The sequence below is a fragment of the Podarcis vaucheri genome, assembly GCF_965113315.1.
Source record: "Podarcis vaucheri genome assembly, chromosome: 1".
Taxonomy (NCBI): Eukaryota; Metazoa; Chordata; class Lepidosauria; order Squamata; family Lacertidae; genus Podarcis; species Podarcis vaucheri.
The window spans coordinates 139,287,310-139,307,324 of record NC_138759.1 but is presented as its reverse complement, the minus strand read 5'-3'; the positions used below and the strand labels follow the sequence as shown (position 1 = coordinate 139,307,324).

Below are 20,015 nucleotides of genomic sequence, written 5' to 3'. Positions count from 1 at the left end.
TCTTCATCCTGGCGAAGAGTGACTAGTGGGGTGCCACAGGGTTCTGTCTTGGGCCCGGTCTTATTCAACATCTTTATCAACGACTTGGATGATGGACTCAAGGGCATCCTGATCAAATTTGCAGATGACACCAAACTGGGAGGGGTGGCTAACACCCCAGAGGACAGGATCACACTTCAAAACAACCTTGACAGATTAGAGAACTGGGCAAAAACAAACAAGATGAATTTTAACAGGGAGAAATGTAAAGTATTGCACTTGGGCAAAAAAAAAAAAATGAGAGGCACAAATACAAGATGGGGGACACCTGGCTTGAGAGCAGTACATGTGAAAAGGATCTAGGAGTCTTGGTTGACCACAAACTTGACATGAGCCAACAGTGTGACGCGGCAGCTAAAAAAGCCAATGCAATTCTGGGCTGCATCAATAGGAGTATAGCATCTAGATCAAGGGAAGTAATAGTGCCACTGTATTCTGCTGTGGTCAGACCACACCTGGAGTACTGTGTCCAGTTCTGGGCACCACAATTCAAGAAGGACACTGACAAACTGGAACGTGTCCAGAGGAGGGCAACCAAAATGGTCCAAGGCCTGGAAACGATGCCTTATGAGGTACGGCTAAGGGAGCTGGGCATGTTTAGCCTGCAGAAGAGGAGGTTAAGGGGTGATATGATAGCCATGTTCAAATATATAAAAGGATGTCACATAGAGGAGGGAGAAAGGTTGTTTTCTGCTGCTCCAGAGAAGCGGACACGGAGCAATGGATCCAAACTACAAGAAAGAAGATTCCACCTAAACATTAGGAAGAACTTCCTGACAGTAAGAGCTGTTCGACAGTGGAATTTGCTGCCAAGGAGTGTGGTGGAGTCTCCTACTTTGGAGGTCTTTAAGCAGAGGCTTGACAACCATATGTCAGGAGTGCTCTGATGGTGTTTCCTGCTTGGCAGGGGGTTGGACTTGATGGCCCTTGTGGTCTCTTCCAACTCTATGATTCTATGATTCTAAGCTTGCTCCTTCTTTCATGTGACAGCCCTTTAGATAGTTGAAGATGGCTATCATATCTCCTCTCAGTCTCCTCTTATCCAGGCTAAACATACCCAGCTCCTTCAACCATTCCTCATAAGGCTTGGTTTCCATCATCTTGGTTGCCCTCCTCTGCACACATTCCAGCTTGTCAATATCCTTCTTAAACTGTGGCCGAGAACTGGATACATGACTCCAGGTGTGTCTAACCAAGGCAGAATAGAGCAAGACAATTACTGGAATCTCATCCTTCTCTGGATCCAAGCTGTTCTCTACCTTGCTTCTCATTGTGCTAATAGATGGTTTAGTTTGGCAAGGAGCTGCACAGAATCAACTTGTGGTGTTTTTTTTTTTTTGTCTAAGTTTCTCTCTGTTCTCATTTTCTATAGGAATGCGATGGCTGCATCATCTCTGTAGGAGGGCAGATTCCAAACAACCTGGCTGTGCCACTTTACCGGAATGGAGTTAGAATTATGGGCACTAACCCGCTGCAGATTGACCGGGCAGAGGATCGATCTACATTCTCTGCTGTTCTTGATGAGCTGCAAATAGCTCAAGCACCCTGGAAAGCAGTTAATTCCTTGGTATGTAGACATACATCTAATCTGTGTTTAGTAATTTAAGGAACAGCAGTTGAAGGCTTAAGCCACTGTTCACAATTAATTTTCTTTGTTTGTATTTAGAAGGGTGCATTCATCCTGCAGCATGGATGTAGGAGCAAGCAAGCTTGTGCCCTAGCTGGATCGTAATCCTTTCCTTGGGTTTATTCCTTGCTATACATGTGAGGGCTTTGAAGATGAGTTTCCTCCTATCACACTGTGTTCTGTTCATTTTTTTAGTCAGTTACAGGTCAGTTTCTGAGGCATTGAATTTTTTAGGAAGCACTTTTGGTGTCCAGGAATTTTGAGTGGGGGGTTATTTTTGCTCTGCCATGCCTGTCCAGAGAGCCCAGGAGAACCTTCCATGCTCCCCCTCCCCTCTTTCTGTGTGACCATTTTTAATTACCCACAACATTGTTTCATCTGGCCTGAGAAACTAGCATGAATTGTAGTTTGTTTGAAACAAGCTGACTTGTTTCAAACAAGCCATAGCTATTGTTAACCATGGTTTGGCTGAAATGACAAACATGGTTAAGCAGAAGTATCCACATGGAAGAGTGGAAGGAGGCACAAGACCTCAAGCTTTGGCAGGAGCAGACAGAGAGGTGGGGGCCGCACCTGGCCTCCCTGCATACCAGGGTGGAGTGGGGAAGGATGGGGTAGGTGTGGTGCAAAGACCTTGGCAGAAGCACCAGATGGGCTCTGCTGTGGCACCTGCACTGTGCCAACCTCATCGCCACCTCGTCTTGCCCCTCCTTGTCTTGATATGCAGCAGTGGCAGCCAGAGAGAGGTCAGATAAGTGGCCTAGCCCAACCCTGCCGCCTGCTGCTGAGCTTTGCCTCCTAGGGTTGTTGGCATTAGGCAGAATGATGGTTCAAACACACCCAAAATGTTAAGCACCCCACTTTCATTTGCAAGGCTTCTTTTGTGACCTGCTGTGTGATATCACCATTCAGGGTGGTTAGGTTCCTTCTCTCTTCTAAAAACCTTTGAGAACACTCTTCCGCTCCTCCATATACAGATTAGCTTATTCAGGTACACCAAAGACTGAGAATGTATCCAGATTTTACTTGTACAAACATGTCTAGGCATTCTCAGTATCTTATATAGATAAAAAAGATCCTTTCCCAACTTTTTAGGAGAATGCTGTTGAATTTGCTAACTTGGTTGGCTACCCATGCTTGCTGAGACCTTCCTATGTTTTGAGGTAAGCCTCTCCCCCGCCCTTGACAATGTAAATTGAACTTCCTACATTGTTTGCACTATCAGGATACCGCTGTGCTACCTATGGAAGCTGCTCAGTTTTTAGACCAAGAAGCTGAGGTCTGATAGGTACCGAGATAATGAAAAAATATTAGACCTGCCTGGCACTCATATATCTGAGCCAACAGCAGGCTCTCTCAACTTAATATTGTATTAAGAACTTCAGTGTAGGGTTCTTAGTCATTTTGCCATTTGTCAGCATCTCATTGATTACAGAGTATTGACTTTGGACCGGCTGCACCAAACCAATGTTAGGGCTATTTGCTCCCCAGTTTCCAAATCAGAAGAGTCTCCTTACCTGGGATCTCCTACGTAGCAGCTGGCGGTTAACCTTTCCCATTCCCATATTGCCCATGTCCCTTCACTCAAAGCACTTGGGCGAATTCTCTGAGGAGTACTGGTGGGTCAAACCAAGAAGCTATCTAGCTCAACCTCCTTTTCACAGTAGTGACCTACCACCTGCTTTGGAGAAGTCCCAAGCAGGGCATGAAGGCAACATTCACTCTCTGTTGCTTCTGTTTCTCTCCAGCTCCCCTGCCCCACATCAGCAGCTGATATGAATGTTTCATTTGGCAGTCCTGGCTCACAGGTGGATTGACGGACTTTCCATGAATTTACCCCATCCTCTTTTTTCCAAAGCCATCCAAGCGAGTGACCCTCTTCACGTATTTTCTTCCCTTCCCAGAGTACCCTGGGTTATCCTGCTCCTCAGCCTACATACTTTCCAGCCGTCTCCTCCTCAGGCTTACTTCTTGGAAGCCACTCTAGTCTGGGCAGCAATGATTTCCCTTCGCTTTCTTGCTTCCTGCTTGCTTGCATCAGATCCGTCTGAGCAGAGACAGTGATGACTGCTGCTGATGCTCAGGAGCACCTGATGATGGCAGGAGTGCTCCTGCCTTAAGATCTGTTATGGGCTTTTACAAAGCTGAAAAACACAATCAAATTGGATCATGTAAACAGTCTGAAAAGTCTCTTTCTCCAACACCATGAAAAAGTGATTTCTTAACTGGACAATTGGGTTTTGGTGCTTCAAATCCTAGAAGATAGTAGTGGTGATACTATTGTTTTCTGTGGATAATGCCCATTCAGATGCTCTTAACTGATATGTCTGTTTAGCAGCTCAGTTGATCCTTCATGCATCCATCTTTGACGGCTTCAGTACCAGTTATGAGGTGTATGTACAGTCACTGTCCTGCAGGTCTAAAATGTCACATGGAAGTATTGGGAACAATATCTTGGCAAATGCTGCCCACACAAATGTATTGGGACCTCCCCATGTATACCCTCTTCAAAAGAAGAAAAGATGTCACCTAATGTGTGTGTATGCATGCTATACTGTCAGAAATGTAGATAAATTGACAGCTACTGGTAATATCTTAAGATTATAAAAGGTCCAGGAAGATGGGTCAAAACATTCTGACATGTACTGGGCAATATAAAAGTCAGTTGAATGCCCTTAGTAAATCACAGAATGTCATCCTTGCTAAAAAGAAAAATAATAATAACCCTTGTTTCTCTCATTTACTCTAGGAGTGGTAAAGTAGATCTAGCCATTTTATTCACTTTATTTTTTATTTTAAAAGATTTATATACCACCTGTCATGTAAATGCTTCTGGCAAGTGTACAAGAATAGAAGTAGTACAGTAATCTTAACATACAATGTAGTTAAAAACAGAGTAGCTGAGCAATCCTAATTCTGGGAAGCTGGTGAAACTTATGTCAGTTTAAGTCATGCGTAACTCCTGGCAGAACTAGGATGGAGTTACGATGGCATAGGCCCAAATTCATCCCAGCAGATCTTGGGTTTGAGCTGGGCTGAAGTTGAACAGAATCAGTTCCCGGGTTTTCAGCATGTGCTAAAACTGTAGCAAAGTTGGCGTCTGCTTTCTTTCTAGTGGAGCCATCCTGTTAGCACTGTCGCATTTGACATGCTGCCCACAGCAGGAAAGTCTGCACCCCATCATAGTCCCCATCTCTAGCACCCAACACTGGTTTGAGAAATAGAATTTGTCCTTTTGGAGTTGGATCCCACGTATTTTCCACTCCTATAGTGATCAGTAGAGAATTTCTTGTATAACAAAATGTAAAGGCATATACCACGTGAAACAACAATTACAAGACAAAGGCTCCAAAGGGTGGTGACAACCCTCCTTATAAATAGACTAGTTTTGCTTAATTGAAGGTAAGTTGGAAACCTGGAAGCAGTGAGCAAAGCTAGCGGTTGGCCCCCCGCAAGTGGACCTGGTCTGTCGGTAGCCCAGTGGCATGCCTGAGAGGCTGCTGGCCTCCTGGAACCTAAAATAATAATAATAATAATAATAATAATAATAATAATAATAATAATAATAATAATAATAATACATTATTACATGGTACATTACCCTAAGGATGTCACAACACGCATCTTGCCAGCCTCGTTTTTCAATTATTGAGAAATATAGGCATACCTGTGTTGTATTGACCATATCTACAGTTTCAATATGAAATTCTCTTTCACCTGTAACAGTTTTATGACAAGTATGTGCCGTGGCAGCTGCTTTTCTTTCAGGATATGGCGGACAAAACAAAACAAGGAGAATGAGCTGAATCAGTGCGCAGAGATGTTCTAAATACTCCCTCAACAAAGCTTAATGTGGCAAAGTGCTTATTCACAGAGGAGAGGAAGAGAAATAGAGTTTGCTGAGCACAGTTCGCAAGTGCAGATGGAAATTGAGTTGAAGCCTTCTGATAATAAAAGAGAGGCGAACTATCCATCTGAGGGATGCAACCCTGGCACTGAAGAAAGCGGAAAGAATGTTTAAGCAGGGGGCGGGAATCTGATAAGTGCAAAAGGCCTTTGTGATATGATTAACTGTAAGTTACCGTTAAATAATTCAATTAAAACCTCTTCTGAATGGGTTTTTTAAAGCAACCCACAGGATTCTCAAGCCTAGAAGGAGTTCTTTGATCTGTCTGAAGTGCTGATCTTTTGTTTAGAAAGACAGGGACATCTTGCAAAAGGAGGTTTACTCTTCTTTTGAAGGTAATTGGCACATGGAATAACTACTTCCACATAGCTTTAATGGTTTCATCCTCATTAGTTCCAGTGGAATGTTTAATAAAAAATAACTAGAGATCCCATAATATGAAGTATTGTACAAGAACTGATGCAGCATAGTGGTTAAAATTTTGGTATGAAAGAGCAACAGTACCAACTACATAGACAAAACTGTGTCGAATTCCAAAAGCATTTCAAACACCAATTTCTCTTAAGGGGAAAAGGTGTTTCACAAATAGGTTAGGCATTTGCCACCTTTGGGCTCTTCTGGACAGGGATTTTGCAGCACTTCTGTCTTTTTGGATTTTGCTGTATGGTTCCACACAGTGGTGGTGGTGTTTTCTTCTGCTGGTATTCCAGAATAACATAGGCACCAGACTGCAGTATTTCAAGGAAGATTCAGTATGATCCTGCTATATGTTCAGTAGTGTGGAAGGTATTGGGTATATTCCTGCTGTTTCATATGGTGCCTGAGCAACACCTGTTTTGTGCCACTTCTGAGTCACTTCAGACGAGACATCAGGCGGTATTGAAGCTGTTTAGGGAAATTTTTAACGATTGATGTTTTAATGTATTTTTAAACCTTCTGTTGGAAGCCACCCAGAGTGGCTGGGGAAATCCAACCAGATGGGTGGGGTAGAATTATTATTATTATTATTATTATTATTATTATTATTATTCCACCCTGAGGGAATATCTCAGTTGGTGGAGCATGAGACACTTAATCTCAGGATCATGGGTTCAAGCAATGGTCCTCGTGGTCCCTTCCAACTCTATGATTTCTTTAAAATTCTGGGGTTACGCATCAAGTCAGGGGGGTGGGCATTAGCAAGAGTCAGATTTTTACTGACAGAAGAATTTAAAGAATTTCAGAATGCAGAGGGTGAAATGGTTAAAAAAAAACAAAAAAAACCAAAACACCTACATACACGCACTCATAACCCAATTTTTATAGGCAGAACAATTAGAGAATTCTGGAATATCAAGGGTAAAATTATTTTAAAGAAAAGGCACCTGGACATAAGTCAGATTTTTACTGGTTGAATACCAGAACAGCGAAGGGAGGTATTGTGATGTTTCAGGAGCAGAAGATCCTTAGATGGTGCAGATAACAAAATCTGGTCTCATTCTTCAAAAAGAGTAGGAATCATTCTGATGGTGTGGAAGAAATTTTTAAAAAGACAAGAGCATACTCTATAAACAGTTCACCTAGACAGACACTTAGTTCACAGACAGACCTTGTTCACACATTGCATTGAACAATAGTTTATTTATTATTATTATTAAATATTTATTAAAATTTTCCCATTTCAAAAAAAACCAAAAAGAAAAAACAAAAAAAGAAAACATACAGTTTAGAACCCTTCTTTTTCTATAACATATTTCCCTGACTTCCCCGCACCTCCCCTTCTTATATTCCAATTCAAATTGTTAATTCAACAAGTTCTTATCCCCAATTTTTAACCTTTTTATATTTAGTTCAATTTAAAAAACCCTTTTAACAACATCAAAATTTATACATCAATGTTCATTCTTAAGTCTTAAATCCTTTTCCTAAAGTCGACCCAAATTCCCTTCCACGAATTCCCCACTTTTCATACTAGTAACAAGACAGAATAAAAAGAAAAAAGATAGATTATAATTATGCATCCTTTGGATCCCCAAACCCCACCCCGTCCCCTTTCCCGGTTTCAATCCCCCACAAATGTCCATCAGTCTTAATCTGCTATCAGCCTGGAGATCTCACGTCCGAGGCTCTCAATTCTCTCTCAGTTCCTCTCTGCCGGTTTTTTTTGGATAGTCCTTAATATTAAACACCAGATCTCGGAGACGCTCTGGCCCGATAGGGACAATGTTTCTTCCAGCCAGACCTCCATACTTAAAAGTGGAGCCCAAATCTTGTTTCTTATTCCTTTCAAAACCAAATGTCCCCAAAGCTCCAACTTTCACCTTAATCAAATTTGTAATACTTGGGTCTTCAGATCTCCACATAAGGAGATCTCTCCATTCTTCAATCTCGAGCTCAAACCAGATTTTTATCATCAAGTTCTTATTTTCCTTTGTAACCATCATGTCAGGCCTCTGGCTCTCCTTTGTCATCTGCAACATTACATCTCCTCCTTCCTTTTCCTCAGAAACAACATGTATCTCTTTCTCCACACTCTCAAAGTTCTCAAATTTCTCCTCTTGTCCAGCTGCATGAACTTCCTGGATCAAGTCCTTATCAAATTCAATGAATTTGTTTACTGTTAAGTCCAGAGTTGCAACGTTGGTAGCCAAAACATCAATTTGGCCTTGTAACTTCCCCAAGAGAAAAAACACTCTGTCCAATTTAGCTTGAATTTTCCCTCCTTCAGCCATTCTTGTAATGTCCCAAAACCCCCTCTAGAGGGATTTTGGTTACTTAGTATTCCTTCCAGTTCAAATCCAAAAATCAAGTTAGTTTGTATCAGTTTTTCCTTGTTTTCAACAAAATATAGCCAAATTGTAACAAATATAACCAGCAGAGACAGTAGAAAACAAAGTTCTCTTTTCCCATCTTGACAGCTAATTTGACAGCTGTCAAGCTCTTCAATATCTCTTCAGCAGGCTCTAAAGGTCCTTGCTTTAGATTACATTGAACCATAGTTTAAAACAAATCAGGGCTGTCTCTTTCAGGCCAAACGTCAAGATCTATGGGTTTGTGAAAATCAAAAATATTGCTGGGTTGGCCCCAGGCAATGTGTGAGAATACCATACAATGTCATAGAGATTGTATGTTTTAGCTAGATAACTCAGGATAGAGCATGGATTTGAATAATGGCTTCATCCTTGTTTCTGAACAGGAAGTTCATATCCTCTTTACAAGGATATTTTCAAGGTGGAATTTCATGATGACTTTTTCCATAAAAAATCTTCTTCTGAAGGCACCCCATGTGGCAAGAGTGCAAACCATGAGCTGAAAATCACCATGTTGAGGATTTTAGAAAATAGCAAAGCAACTACGTAAAGAGAATGCATACATGGCTTGGGGGGGGGAGGAGTGTGAACCGAATCCCCACCTACCTGTTTTTTCCAGTGTACCTAAACTACTGTATCTCACAGATATTATAGCTGACCAAACCCCAAATTCAGAAATAACAAACCTTGAGAAAACTGTGAACATTTGTGTTGGCATTGTATTTTGATATGACAAACAATAGGTCCACTCATTCTCAACTTTCTCTGGCATGATTCTTGTGATTCCAAAAAGGAATTGTTTGGGCTTTGAATGAAATAACCCACTATGAAAGAAGTTCAAATATGGATGACAAACCAAGCTGAAAACTTATTGTCCCAGAATTAGCATTTCACACACCGTTGTTTTCAGCAATGCCAAGTTCCCTGTGAAACCATTGCAAGTGACTGAGCAAGAGTAGATCTCGGGGAGGACCAGACTTCTTACACAGTCTTTAGTCAATAATCCTTCCCCCTGATTTGGTATATTCTTGGGGGCACTCACCTTTTTAGGGGTAAGTTCAATATTGTTTGCCTTTGGTGAAGTGTTGCTTTATCCTTTCAGCTTAAGAAAGAACTGGGAGGATGAGTTGAATAGAAGACAGTTTCCAAAGATGAAAAGTGTGATATGACAGTATCTTTAACCTTTCCCTACCCTCTTTCTTCATAGTGGCTCAGCAATGAATGTAGTCCATACAGAAAAAGAGATGAAAAAGTTCTTGGCAGAGGCAACCAGAGTTTCACAGGTATTATACAACACTGTCCTCATTTCCCTCCACTCATTTGATTTTTATTTGTTTTAGGAAACTTGAATATGATTAAATTTGCTTATCCACATGAAGTCTTGCATGTTCCTACACTCTTAATTTGGGAACTTGTTTGATACTTGGAACATTCCTTCTTACAAAGGTGCCTTTGATTTCTAATAGTAACAGTAAAAGATTAAGGCATTTGTAAATTCGTAGTAGTAGTGTGTATGCACATGGATGTTGAAATATACTCGGAGTCGCAAAGTGATTTCATGCTCTTTATTCAGCTCATAGTGGTGAGGAGGAATGAAAGTCCCCTCAAAGTATCTGCTTTATATACATTATTTACACAATGGGCTGCACGTTATTGGCTAATTCCGGAATTCTCCTGTAGGCCAATCAGGTTGTGGATACACTTCTATCTGGAGCTGGATTGGGTGGCTCCTGCCGACCAACCATACTGCTGCATTGTTCTAGGACCAATCAGACTGCTGCATTCTGAATCCTATTGTTCTAGGACCAATCAGACTGCTGCATTCTGAATCCTATTGTTCTAGGACCAATCAGACTGCTGCAGTTTGGATCCTATTCAACTCAGTACATAACAGATGTGTATTGTTTTCTTCGTCATTATTATTATTATTATTATTATTATTAAATTTCCAGATCAGGTGAACTTTGCTTATACCCAATTAGTTAATTGAATTTCATGGCTTCGTTTAAAAAAAAAATGAAAATAAATAAAACTTTTAACTCCATTGCTTTGTGCCGCCCCTGTGTTTCCTTTGGCCCAAGGAAGAGCACCATTCCATTTAGCATTAACCTGCTGTCATTATTGGCCTAAAGTGTGAATGATGATAGTCACAATTTTCCAGTGAAAGTATTTCAGAAGATCCAGGACAAAATGGTCTTGGTTGTTTTTATTTTGTACTTTTCATGGGAAATACCGTATTTTTCGCCCCATAGGACGCACCGCCCCATAGGACGCACCTAATTTTTTTTGGGGGGGATGGCGGAAATAAAGAAAAAAAATATTTCCCTCGCCCCCCAGGCACGGGGCAGGCACGGGGGAAACCTGAGCTTCCCCCGACCCCAGCCCCCAGAAAAGCCTGCTATCCGCAAGCCTAGGGAGCCGCGCCAGTCTCCCCAGGCTTGCGGAGAGGTGCGCGAAGCCTGGGCGCGCTCTTCAGCGCGAACCAGGCTTCGGAATGCAGGCAGCTCTGCGCCACCCTCCAGAGCCCTGCGCGGCTTCGCGCCGAGATCCGGAGGGTGGCGCAGAGCTGCAGGAAGCCCGGGAAAGCCTGCATTCGCCCCATAGGACGCACACACATTTCCCCTTCGTTTTTGGAGGGGGAAAAGTGCGTCCTATAGGGCGAAAAATACGGTAAGTTTGATTGGTTTGATTGGGTGATGTTCAGTTGGAGTAAGAAAAGTGTAGTCTGTAATTTTAAGGAGAATTAATAGCATACGGCAATGCCCAGGGAACAGATCCTGAGCAATCGTTTTGTGCAGTATTAAACAATTATACGTTCTGCTGACTTGCATCTGTAACTGCCATTGGTAGTGATGTACAGTATAGGATGAAGCTGTAGAAGAGGCGTGAAGAAAGGAAGATTAAAGAGTTTGTTTTCAGACAACATATTGAAATTACATGAAAGTTCTTAAGCCAGTCTGTGAATCTTTCCTGCTAATGTTCTTTAATTGCACATGATTCCCGAGTAATAATAACTCATTTTGCGTATGTAGAAGCAGCAGCCGCCATTACTCACACTCCCCAGAATGTGCTTGTTGGAGGGCCACAACTTTATTAAACTTTTCTCAGCTACAAACAATTGCAACAACTTTAACCCCACCCCATCAGTGCGGGTTTCCTAATGCTTAAGCTGAGATAGAACTCATGTTTTCCCATTTAGAGACGCTTCCATTTTCTGGACTGGATTTTCACATTCTCAGAAGAAGCTCGGTTTTCAAAGAGCCCAGCTCTTATGCCATGTAGGCTGCAAATCATTATGGCAATTTTCAGTTCATTTCCAAATGTCAACTCCATAGCCAAGAGGGGGCTGCAAACTTGCTAAGACTGATTCTGTTACAATGACTCCCCCCCCCCCCAATCCTTTCCTTCTACTGAAATATTTCAAATACTAGAATTCATGCCAGTTACTATCACAGTGCCAAATCATAGTCATACAGGATGTATATTTTTTTCTTCCTTGTGATATCAATAGGAACACCCTGTTGTGCTGACAAAATTCATTGAAGGAGCTCGGGAAGTGGAAATGGATGCTGTTGCAAAGAATGGAAAGGTACAAACTTCTTCCTTAAATAATGCTTTAAAAAAATACTTCCCAGCATTTACAGACGGAATATTAAAGCAGCTTAACAAATCATAGAATCATAGAATCATAGAGTTGGAAGAGACCACAAGGGCCATCGAGTCCAACCCCCTGCCATTCCCTGTCTCATTCCAAGTTCTAGATCAGGGATGCGGAGTCCGTTTCACAATGGGGGCAACATTCTCTTCTGGGAAACCTTTCAGGGAACACATGCCAGAGGGGTCGGCAAAAGTGGGTGGAGCAATGCGTGGACAATAGGCTTGTTACTATGCACAACTGCACATGCCTCTCTCATCTCCATCTACGCAAGCAAAATGCGTTATCAGAATTCAAGGACCCATTCCAACCAGGCCAAAGCTTGAAACAAGATACAGTATAGCAGACTCATCAGTTCACACATAGCAGAGGATATCTTAGATTGCCCCTGAGAGTTTGAAAAATGTTAGCTGAATTCTGTGATGGATCTGGAATGGCTCTCCATTATGCCATGGTACAGTAATTGTGCACAGAGATCTCTAATTCCCGGAATCCACTGCAAGTATCACCATATTGTAAAACAGCCTGGCATCACACATAGAAGTAAATAAAAATAGTAAGTATTCATTCGTATACTGTGTTTGAGGTACTTTGTAGTCCTTACAAAAACCCTATAAATAGGGCAGGAGTGAGGACCCAACATTCCAGGTAAGTTCATATGTGGGAATACAATCTTTCAGATAGCTTGGACCTAAGTAAAACAAAATATTTAGAACGATAATAGGCTGCAGCACTATGCATACATACCTGGTTGTAAGTCCTGTAGAATTCAGCAGGTTTGCTTTTGAGTAGAAATGTATAGAATTGGACTGTTAAATTAGAAGTAGGCTGGTAAGTGAAGAGAGAAGATATTTGGGGATAACAGTCGTTAGCAGATAACAAGGTTTAAACATTGTACAGCTTATTTAACCACGAAGCACTGGCTCACAGCCATTTTAGCTACCACAGTTTGCTATTACATGCTAACACTTTTACTGGCTCTTTTCTGAGCAGGTTATCTGTCATGCTGTTTCTGAGCATGTGGAAGATGCTGGTGTTCACTCTGGAGATGCTACGTTGATGTTCCCTGCACAAACAATTAGCCAAGGAGCCTTGGAGAAGGTCAGCGTGGTTTTGTTTCATTTTAATGATAACGGGCAGCATTAGACTGTGGACACTATTAACTATACTAATAAACTCTTTAGAGACGCACTGAAAACAATTTATGGCCACCAGAGTGGAATTTGGTAGCTCTCACAGAGTTTGTTTTAAAAAGAGAGGAAAAGGCTAGTGTATGTTCTGTGCTAAGGCACTACAGCAATCCAATATGTATTCTGCCTCAGGGCAAGCAAGTTAACTCAGAGAAACATTATTTGCACCGTCTTGATCCATAAGTAATGGAGAGACCTACTGGTCCTCCATGTTGCATATCTGGCTGCTTCCTTTATTTGCTGTGTTAGGGGGAGTTAGGGGGCGATGAAGCAAGCCTGGAAACGCAACTTTGAGCTCATTCTTAGGCGTAATTTGGGGCAGTTCTGACAGTGAAGAGCCAGCGCTTATCTGCAAGATGTTCAAGGGAGCGGTGGCTGTCCAATTCCAGGTTCTCAGGTTGTTGCTGCGGTGGTAGTTGTCTGAGTAAATACATGCTTTCTTCTGTTCTCTCAGGTGAAAATTGCAACCAGGAAGATTGCAGATGCCTTTGCTATCTCTGGACCATTCAATGTTCAGTTTCTCATCCGGGGAAATGAAGTCTTGGTGAGACCCATTTTAGCTCAATGTACAAAGTGGCTCATCATCATAATAAAGAGGGAGCTCTCCTTCAAAAGCCCTCTTTTTCTTGATACCCACCGGGTGAAAAATCACCAAGGCTGTTGCCGCTGTTTGCTGCACCGCGTGGGACAGTGCTAGGCACATAATATCTGCCTTGTTTGCTGCTACATGGGTCTTTGTACCACTGATACTCTGCCATTCACCACTTTATAAGGCGCCCTGTGATACAATTTTGAGAAAAGAACTCTGTCTGCCCACACAATGCAGTAATTTGAGGATAAAGCAAGCTCTGTAGAATTGCCGTCTGTCAGCAAGTGTGTTAGCTCAGTACTGGGCTTAAATCAGATCAGCACTAAATAAGATTGGTAAGAATGTTATACGAGACTCATCCTATTAGCACAGCACAAGTTTGACTCTACAATACATACCTATTTTGCTTTCTACTGTCATTATGGATAGCTAGAGAGCAAAGCGGAAGGCAGAGGGATAGAAGAAAACATAGGAAGATAGTGTGCCTTCAAAGCAGTTTTACTGAAAGGGCGACATTTTCATAGAGCTCTCACCCCCATGTGGAAAAAATCTAGTGCCTAAACTTACTCCTAGCCCTCAGGCCCAGCTATTGCAGCACTTCACGACCAAACTAAGAAAGACATTAATTGCATGAATGCAATTAGCATAGACAGCTTAAAAAAATATTAATTGCAGGTGGCAGTGGGGGATGGAGAGCAATATTTGGAATGCAGGAGGTGGGAGTGGGAGTTTAACCCTTTCCTTCTTGGTCCATTGTTGAAAACCCTCCCTCCTTCAGGAAGCTACTATTTGCACCAGGAGGGAAAACTCATTTGAGGCCAGTGGAGACAGCATTGTGGGGAAGGGACTTGAGTTGGGAGAAGATCAAATGTTCTCTCCTGATCTTCTACAGGGGCCGCTGAAGCTGCTATATACATTTTTTAAATTTATTGTTTGTCCCCTCTCCCAGTCCAAACAATTATTATCAAAGTCTTCTCTGAAGGCTAGAAGGGCAATTCAGCCTCTGTTTGTGCTCCTCAAAGACTCACACTATGGATGGCCCCAAATCCTACAAGGTTAAAAAAAGAGTCCCCTTCTCTCCTTATAACAGTAGGAGCATGGCACCTTTTTCTTTGTGCATGTGCTGTAATACAGCACACTGTTTTTAAGCCTGTGTGCAACTTTCTTTCATATACTTACAATAAAGGAGCATAGCTACTCTCATGAAAGCCTATCCTGCTTCTCTGATGTGAGCTGGGAATTCAGGGGGGAAAGTGATGAGGCCCAACGTATCGTGAAACAATCCCCTTATGGTTTCAGTCTAATTCTTTCCTGTCCACAGATCCTTTGTTTCCCCTTCGCAATCCCTCCTGTATCGTTATTGCCCATTGGTAGTGTCCTGTCACTCTTAAATGTGCCACACTTGCCCCCTTGACTCTTACATACACTTCTCTTGTGGCTCCCCCTGAAAGAGCCCACAGAATAAGACGATTTAGCTTTATGGGCCTGCAGTGTTCAGTTATGGGAAATGTTGCTCATCCTGCAAAACATGAACTGAAGGAAATGGTTAACCATTTGGGGATACAGGTTGTCTGACTTTAAAATATGTGATCTCAGAAAGTGTTGAGAATCTACTAGGCCTTTCCTCTTGCTATTGCCTACATCTGCTTTGAGTATAGCAGGTGGTCATTTCTATTCACTCTCAGATGGTGGGAAATTGAGGTCTAACTTCCAGAAACGTTTTGAGTGTTGCCAGTGACTAACACTACAAGGAAGGCATTTGTCTTTCCTCACAATGAGGGTGCGGGGTTTAAAGGTGCTTTCCCTGCCTCATCCTCAGGTGATAGAGTGCAACCTGCGAGCTTCACGCTCTTTCCCATTTGTGTCCAAATCTCTTGGTCTTGATTTCATTGATGTGGCCACTAAAGTGATGACTGGGGAGCAAGTCCATGAGGCCACCCTTCCTGCACTGCCAAACCCCATGATTCCTTCAGACTACGTGGGCATTAAGGTAAGCCTGAAGCAGTTAAGGCTTCATGTGATATGTTCAGCTCTGATTGCCCATTCATTTGATGGATAAGGGGGGAAAGGAGTTATATTGGTAAGAGAAATGGGTTAAATATCCCCACTTTTTGATGAGAATGCAATGGGCAAAAAGGGGGGGGTAAAGGTTGGAATTAAAAACTAGAAACATCAAAAGTGGATGACTCTTGCATATTGGCAGCGTTATTGTATGCAGAGGCAGCTGGCGTGCTTAACCAAAAGGAGACAGGTGACGCTGCTGTATCTAGAAGCTGTTAGCCCTGGATTTCATAGTTTGGGACCCTTTCTCTCTGGTTATTCCCACCCCAAAAGAAGCTTTGTTGTATATCTGTGTTTTGCTTTAGTTATTTGTATGGAAGTCACAACCACAGGATTTGTCTATCTAGGAGGCAACAAAATGCTTTTATGTGCCTATGGCATGTATGATTATTAAAATGTCAGAAATAATTAGAAGTATCTCAACAGGCACTTTGGGATTGACAGAACCTTTTAAATATTAAGCACATTATTATTAATTAGTTTTACCTTCTCCTGAAGTGCCCCAGACCAACACCCTGATACTGTCTTCTTTTGAACTTTTGCTCTCCCATTTAAAAAGGTAGCCCAAAACATCTGGCCACAAGCCAAACTTGTCAAAAGCCAAAGAGGGGGAGGCTTCCCTGCGCCTCTCTCACAGCCACAAGACAGGAGGACCCATCACAACCGCTTCTCTGGGTTGGATTGTCTGTCCCCGTCCATCTCTGTTTTCCACCCTGTCACTAAAGAAGGATAACTGGACAAGTTTAGGGGAATGAGGTTGCAAGAAAAATTGTGGGTATTTGTATAAATGTCTTGGTGAATAGAGGAGGGTCCCTGGCTGTCCTTGAAGATGACTCATAAACTTCAGGTGGTCCAAAGTGCAGCAGCCAGGTTACTGGCTGCTGTTCACTTCAGAGTCCATATAACTCCTATTTTAAAACAGCCTCATGGCTGCCAGTTCATTTCTGGGCTCCCTTCAAAGTGCTCAGTGTTTAAAGCCCTAAATGACTCAGGCCCCCAATACTCCTTCCCGTAGACCCCTTTAGGTGCTAAGATCGGCAGAAGGGGTTCCTAGATGCCATAACATGGCACACTTGCTCTCTGCAACTAGAGCAATTTTACCCTTAGGCTTAAATATTTATTACATAACTTACATGAGAAATATTTTCAGATACCATAGTTCAGCCTAGGGTTATAGAAGTACATGACATTTAATTTCTTCCCACATTGAACAACCCACATGGTACTAAATGTTTTAAGCATGTACACATAATATGAATAGTCTCCAAGAACAGGTCTCCAAAATTTACAACTTACCAGTATAAATGCAGACCAAGGAAATATGAACCGTAGTCTGCCAGAGTACATGCGTTTCTTCCCCATGTTTTTGCTGGGGTGGCAGAGTGGTCAAGCACCTGGCTGGCCACACTGGAACACCCATGGGCTGCGCTTGGGTTGTTGGGTCACAGCATGTGCAAGCCTTAGAAAAATCATTACTATTTCTGCCGCAAGCGTAATTCTTGAGCACTTAATTCCGTACCTCTCACTGTAACAAGTTGGGCGAGGGCTGATGTCACAATTTTAGTGGAGCATCAATTTATTCTCTTTCTCTTTTTTTAGGCTCCAATGTTCTCCTGGCCCCGTCTGAGAGATGTTGACCCTATTCTCCGATGTGAAATGGCATCCACCGGGGAGGTACTAATTTTTAGATGTTATCTCATAATGTCAATACAGTGGTACCTCGGTTTAAGAACAGCCCTGTTTACGAACTATTCGGTTTATGAACTCTGCAAACCTGGAAGTAGTGTCCCGGTTTGCGAACTTTACCTCGGTCTAAGAACAGATGGGCACCGGCAGCAGGAGGCCTCCTTAGGGAAAGCGCACTTCGGTTTAAGAATGGCTTCAGTTTAAGAATGGACCTCCGGAACGGATTAAATTCGTAAACCAACGTACCACTGTACAGTTCTACTTCAAATATGACTTCAGATTGCAGTCTCTCCTTCTAGCTCCTCAGCTGTTGTTCATTTAAGGCAGCTGACTCACTCTAGTGGCCAGGATCCCTCTTGAGTCAGCGCTTCCACAATCTGATTCTTACTGGAGAGTAGGTCATTTTTAAAAGACACCTCACTAAAGGTATCTTTATTGTACAGGTGACTCTCAGCTTATGTGGGGTTCTATTCTGAGGAGAGCACATAAAGCCAAAATTGCATATACTGTAGTCAAAACACATAGGGTGCAATGGCAGGTGGGGTTGCCAAGGCCCCCCCAATGCCTGCCTCCTTTTTAATTTTTGCTTTGTTTTTTGTTTAAAAGGTTTGCGAAGCATGTAGAGCTGAATGCATAAAAGTTTAATGCACATAAGTTGTGAGTTACCTGTACTTAAATTGCTAGGTGTCTTCGGGATAGGGTAGGGGGGACAAGCAATGTAGACCTTGGAAGCCATTTCCCCCCACCCAGTGCAAATACATCTAACCTTTCTTAACCAAACTGATTATCTGCAGAAAATAACTTTTTTTGACCACTGGATGTCCCTCTTCATTTGTGTCTGAGTCCTATCTATTTGCGATGATCATTGCAAAGGCCTGAACTCCCTGTTTGTTTTTCCTCACAGAGAGCTGTCAGGTTCTGGTAAATATTCCAGAGTGATAGAGAGTACATTTTATGAAATACCTAGCCAGCTCCTGACAGACAAATATATACCACCTTCAAAATCCTCATTAATGCAGCGTCACAGAAACAATACTAGACTTCAAAACAGGAATATTTTGTCTTTTTTGGAACTGTGAAGTTACGTCAGGGTAACATACCTGGGGTGATATTTTTATGGTTGCTTTGGTTACCATCATGATGTGTAATGCAGAAAAAGAACTACAGGTAGGACTCTTCGAACCCTGAATGGTTGCAGATATAATACCGTTTCTGGATCGTTTCCATAGCTTCACTCTAATTAGCATATCCCAGGAGAGGAAGGAATCCACTGCGTGTTCCTTTATTATGGGTTCTTTTGTTAGGTGCCTTAAGGTTTTTATTCTATAGCACTAAGTATGCATTAGAGGGATGCGGGTGGCGCTGTGGGTTAAACCACAGAGCCTAGGGCTTGCCGATCAGAAGGTTGGCGGTTCGAATCCCCACGACGGGGTGAGCTCCTATTGCTCGGTCCCATCTCCTGCCAACCTGGCAGTTCGAAAGCACGTCAAAGTGCAAGTAGATAAATAGGTACCTCTCTGGCGGGAAGGTAAACAGCGTTTCCGTGTGCTGCTCTGGTTTGCCAGAAGCGGCTTAGCCCTGCTGGCCACATGGCCTGGAAGCTGTACGCCGGCTCCCTCGGCCCATAAAGCGAGATGAGCGCCGCAACCCCAGAGTTGGCCACGACTGGACCTAGTGGTCAGGGGTCCCTTTCCCTTTAAGTATGCATTGCTTGAGCCATGCTTGGCCAGCCTCCTCCTTGGGCAACACTAGTAACCTTTCTGTATACCAGAACTGCAAAGGGTGCAATCCTGGCCAGCGCTAGCAGTCGCTTCCCCCCTGGCTTCCTAGGATGACCAAATTATCGGGTCACCCAGAAGTGGAGATTATAAATTTGACCCATCTAGGGACGCTGCAGTAATCTCAACAGGTTCAGAAACTGACCTGGAAACTGCAGTTTCATTTTCCATTGGGGAAAAAGCTGAAAGTGGCTAGATGTGTGCATCCTTTTGCAAGGCAATTCAGAGGGGGAAACCTGGCTGCCCTTGTCCAAGGTAGTTGGGTGGGGGTGAAGAAGAATCATTATTTACCCAAATGTGTATCCACATATGCCTTGCATTAAAGCAATGGAGTGGCTAGACAGCATCAACATTTGGTTGTCCATCCGATTACACCTTTGGTTCCTATAGAATCTTGGAATTGTGGAGTTGGAAGGGACCCCCAGGGACTTCTGGTCCAACTCCCTGCAATGCCAGAATCTGAACTAGATCATGGAGTCACAAATTCTACTTGAGGTTGTGGTGTGTAAAATTGGAATCTTCAGAGGGGAACAAGATTGCAGATGTGGGTGAAAGGTTATGTGCTTGTATGCATGTGAGCTCACAGACCCAGAGGCTCAAGAGGGAGAGTTTCCATTTTACCCACTTTCATGTTACCCACACAGTGAAGCCTCCCATGGGTATGAGTAGGAGATGAGGCAAGGGGACCTCAAGG

At 42.7% G+C, this 20,015-nt stretch overlaps 1 protein-coding gene across 2 annotated transcripts in view; it reads left to right on the top strand.

Annotated features, from left to right (window-relative positions):
* CPS1 (carbamoyl-phosphate synthase 1) overlaps window positions 1–20,015 on the top strand; it is a 159,965-nt gene that overhangs the window by 124,191 nt on the left and 15,759 nt on the right. For both annotated transcript variants that reach the window (XM_082228040.1, XM_082228039.1), the window contains 8 exons: window positions 1,412–1,606; window positions 2,762–2,829; window positions 9,570–9,645; window positions 11,874–11,951; window positions 13,011–13,118; window positions 13,662–13,751; window positions 15,616–15,786; window positions 17,457–17,531. In XM_082228040.1, the coding sequence (XP_082084166.1) occupies window positions 1,412–1,606; window positions 2,762–2,829; window positions 9,570–9,645; window positions 11,874–11,951; window positions 13,011–13,118; window positions 13,662–13,751; window positions 15,616–15,786; window positions 17,457–17,531 (861 nt within the window). The remainder of the gene's footprint in view (window positions 1–1,411; window positions 1,607–2,761; window positions 2,830–9,569; window positions 9,646–11,873; window positions 11,952–13,010; window positions 13,119–13,661; window positions 13,752–15,615; window positions 15,787–17,456; window positions 17,532–20,015) is intronic.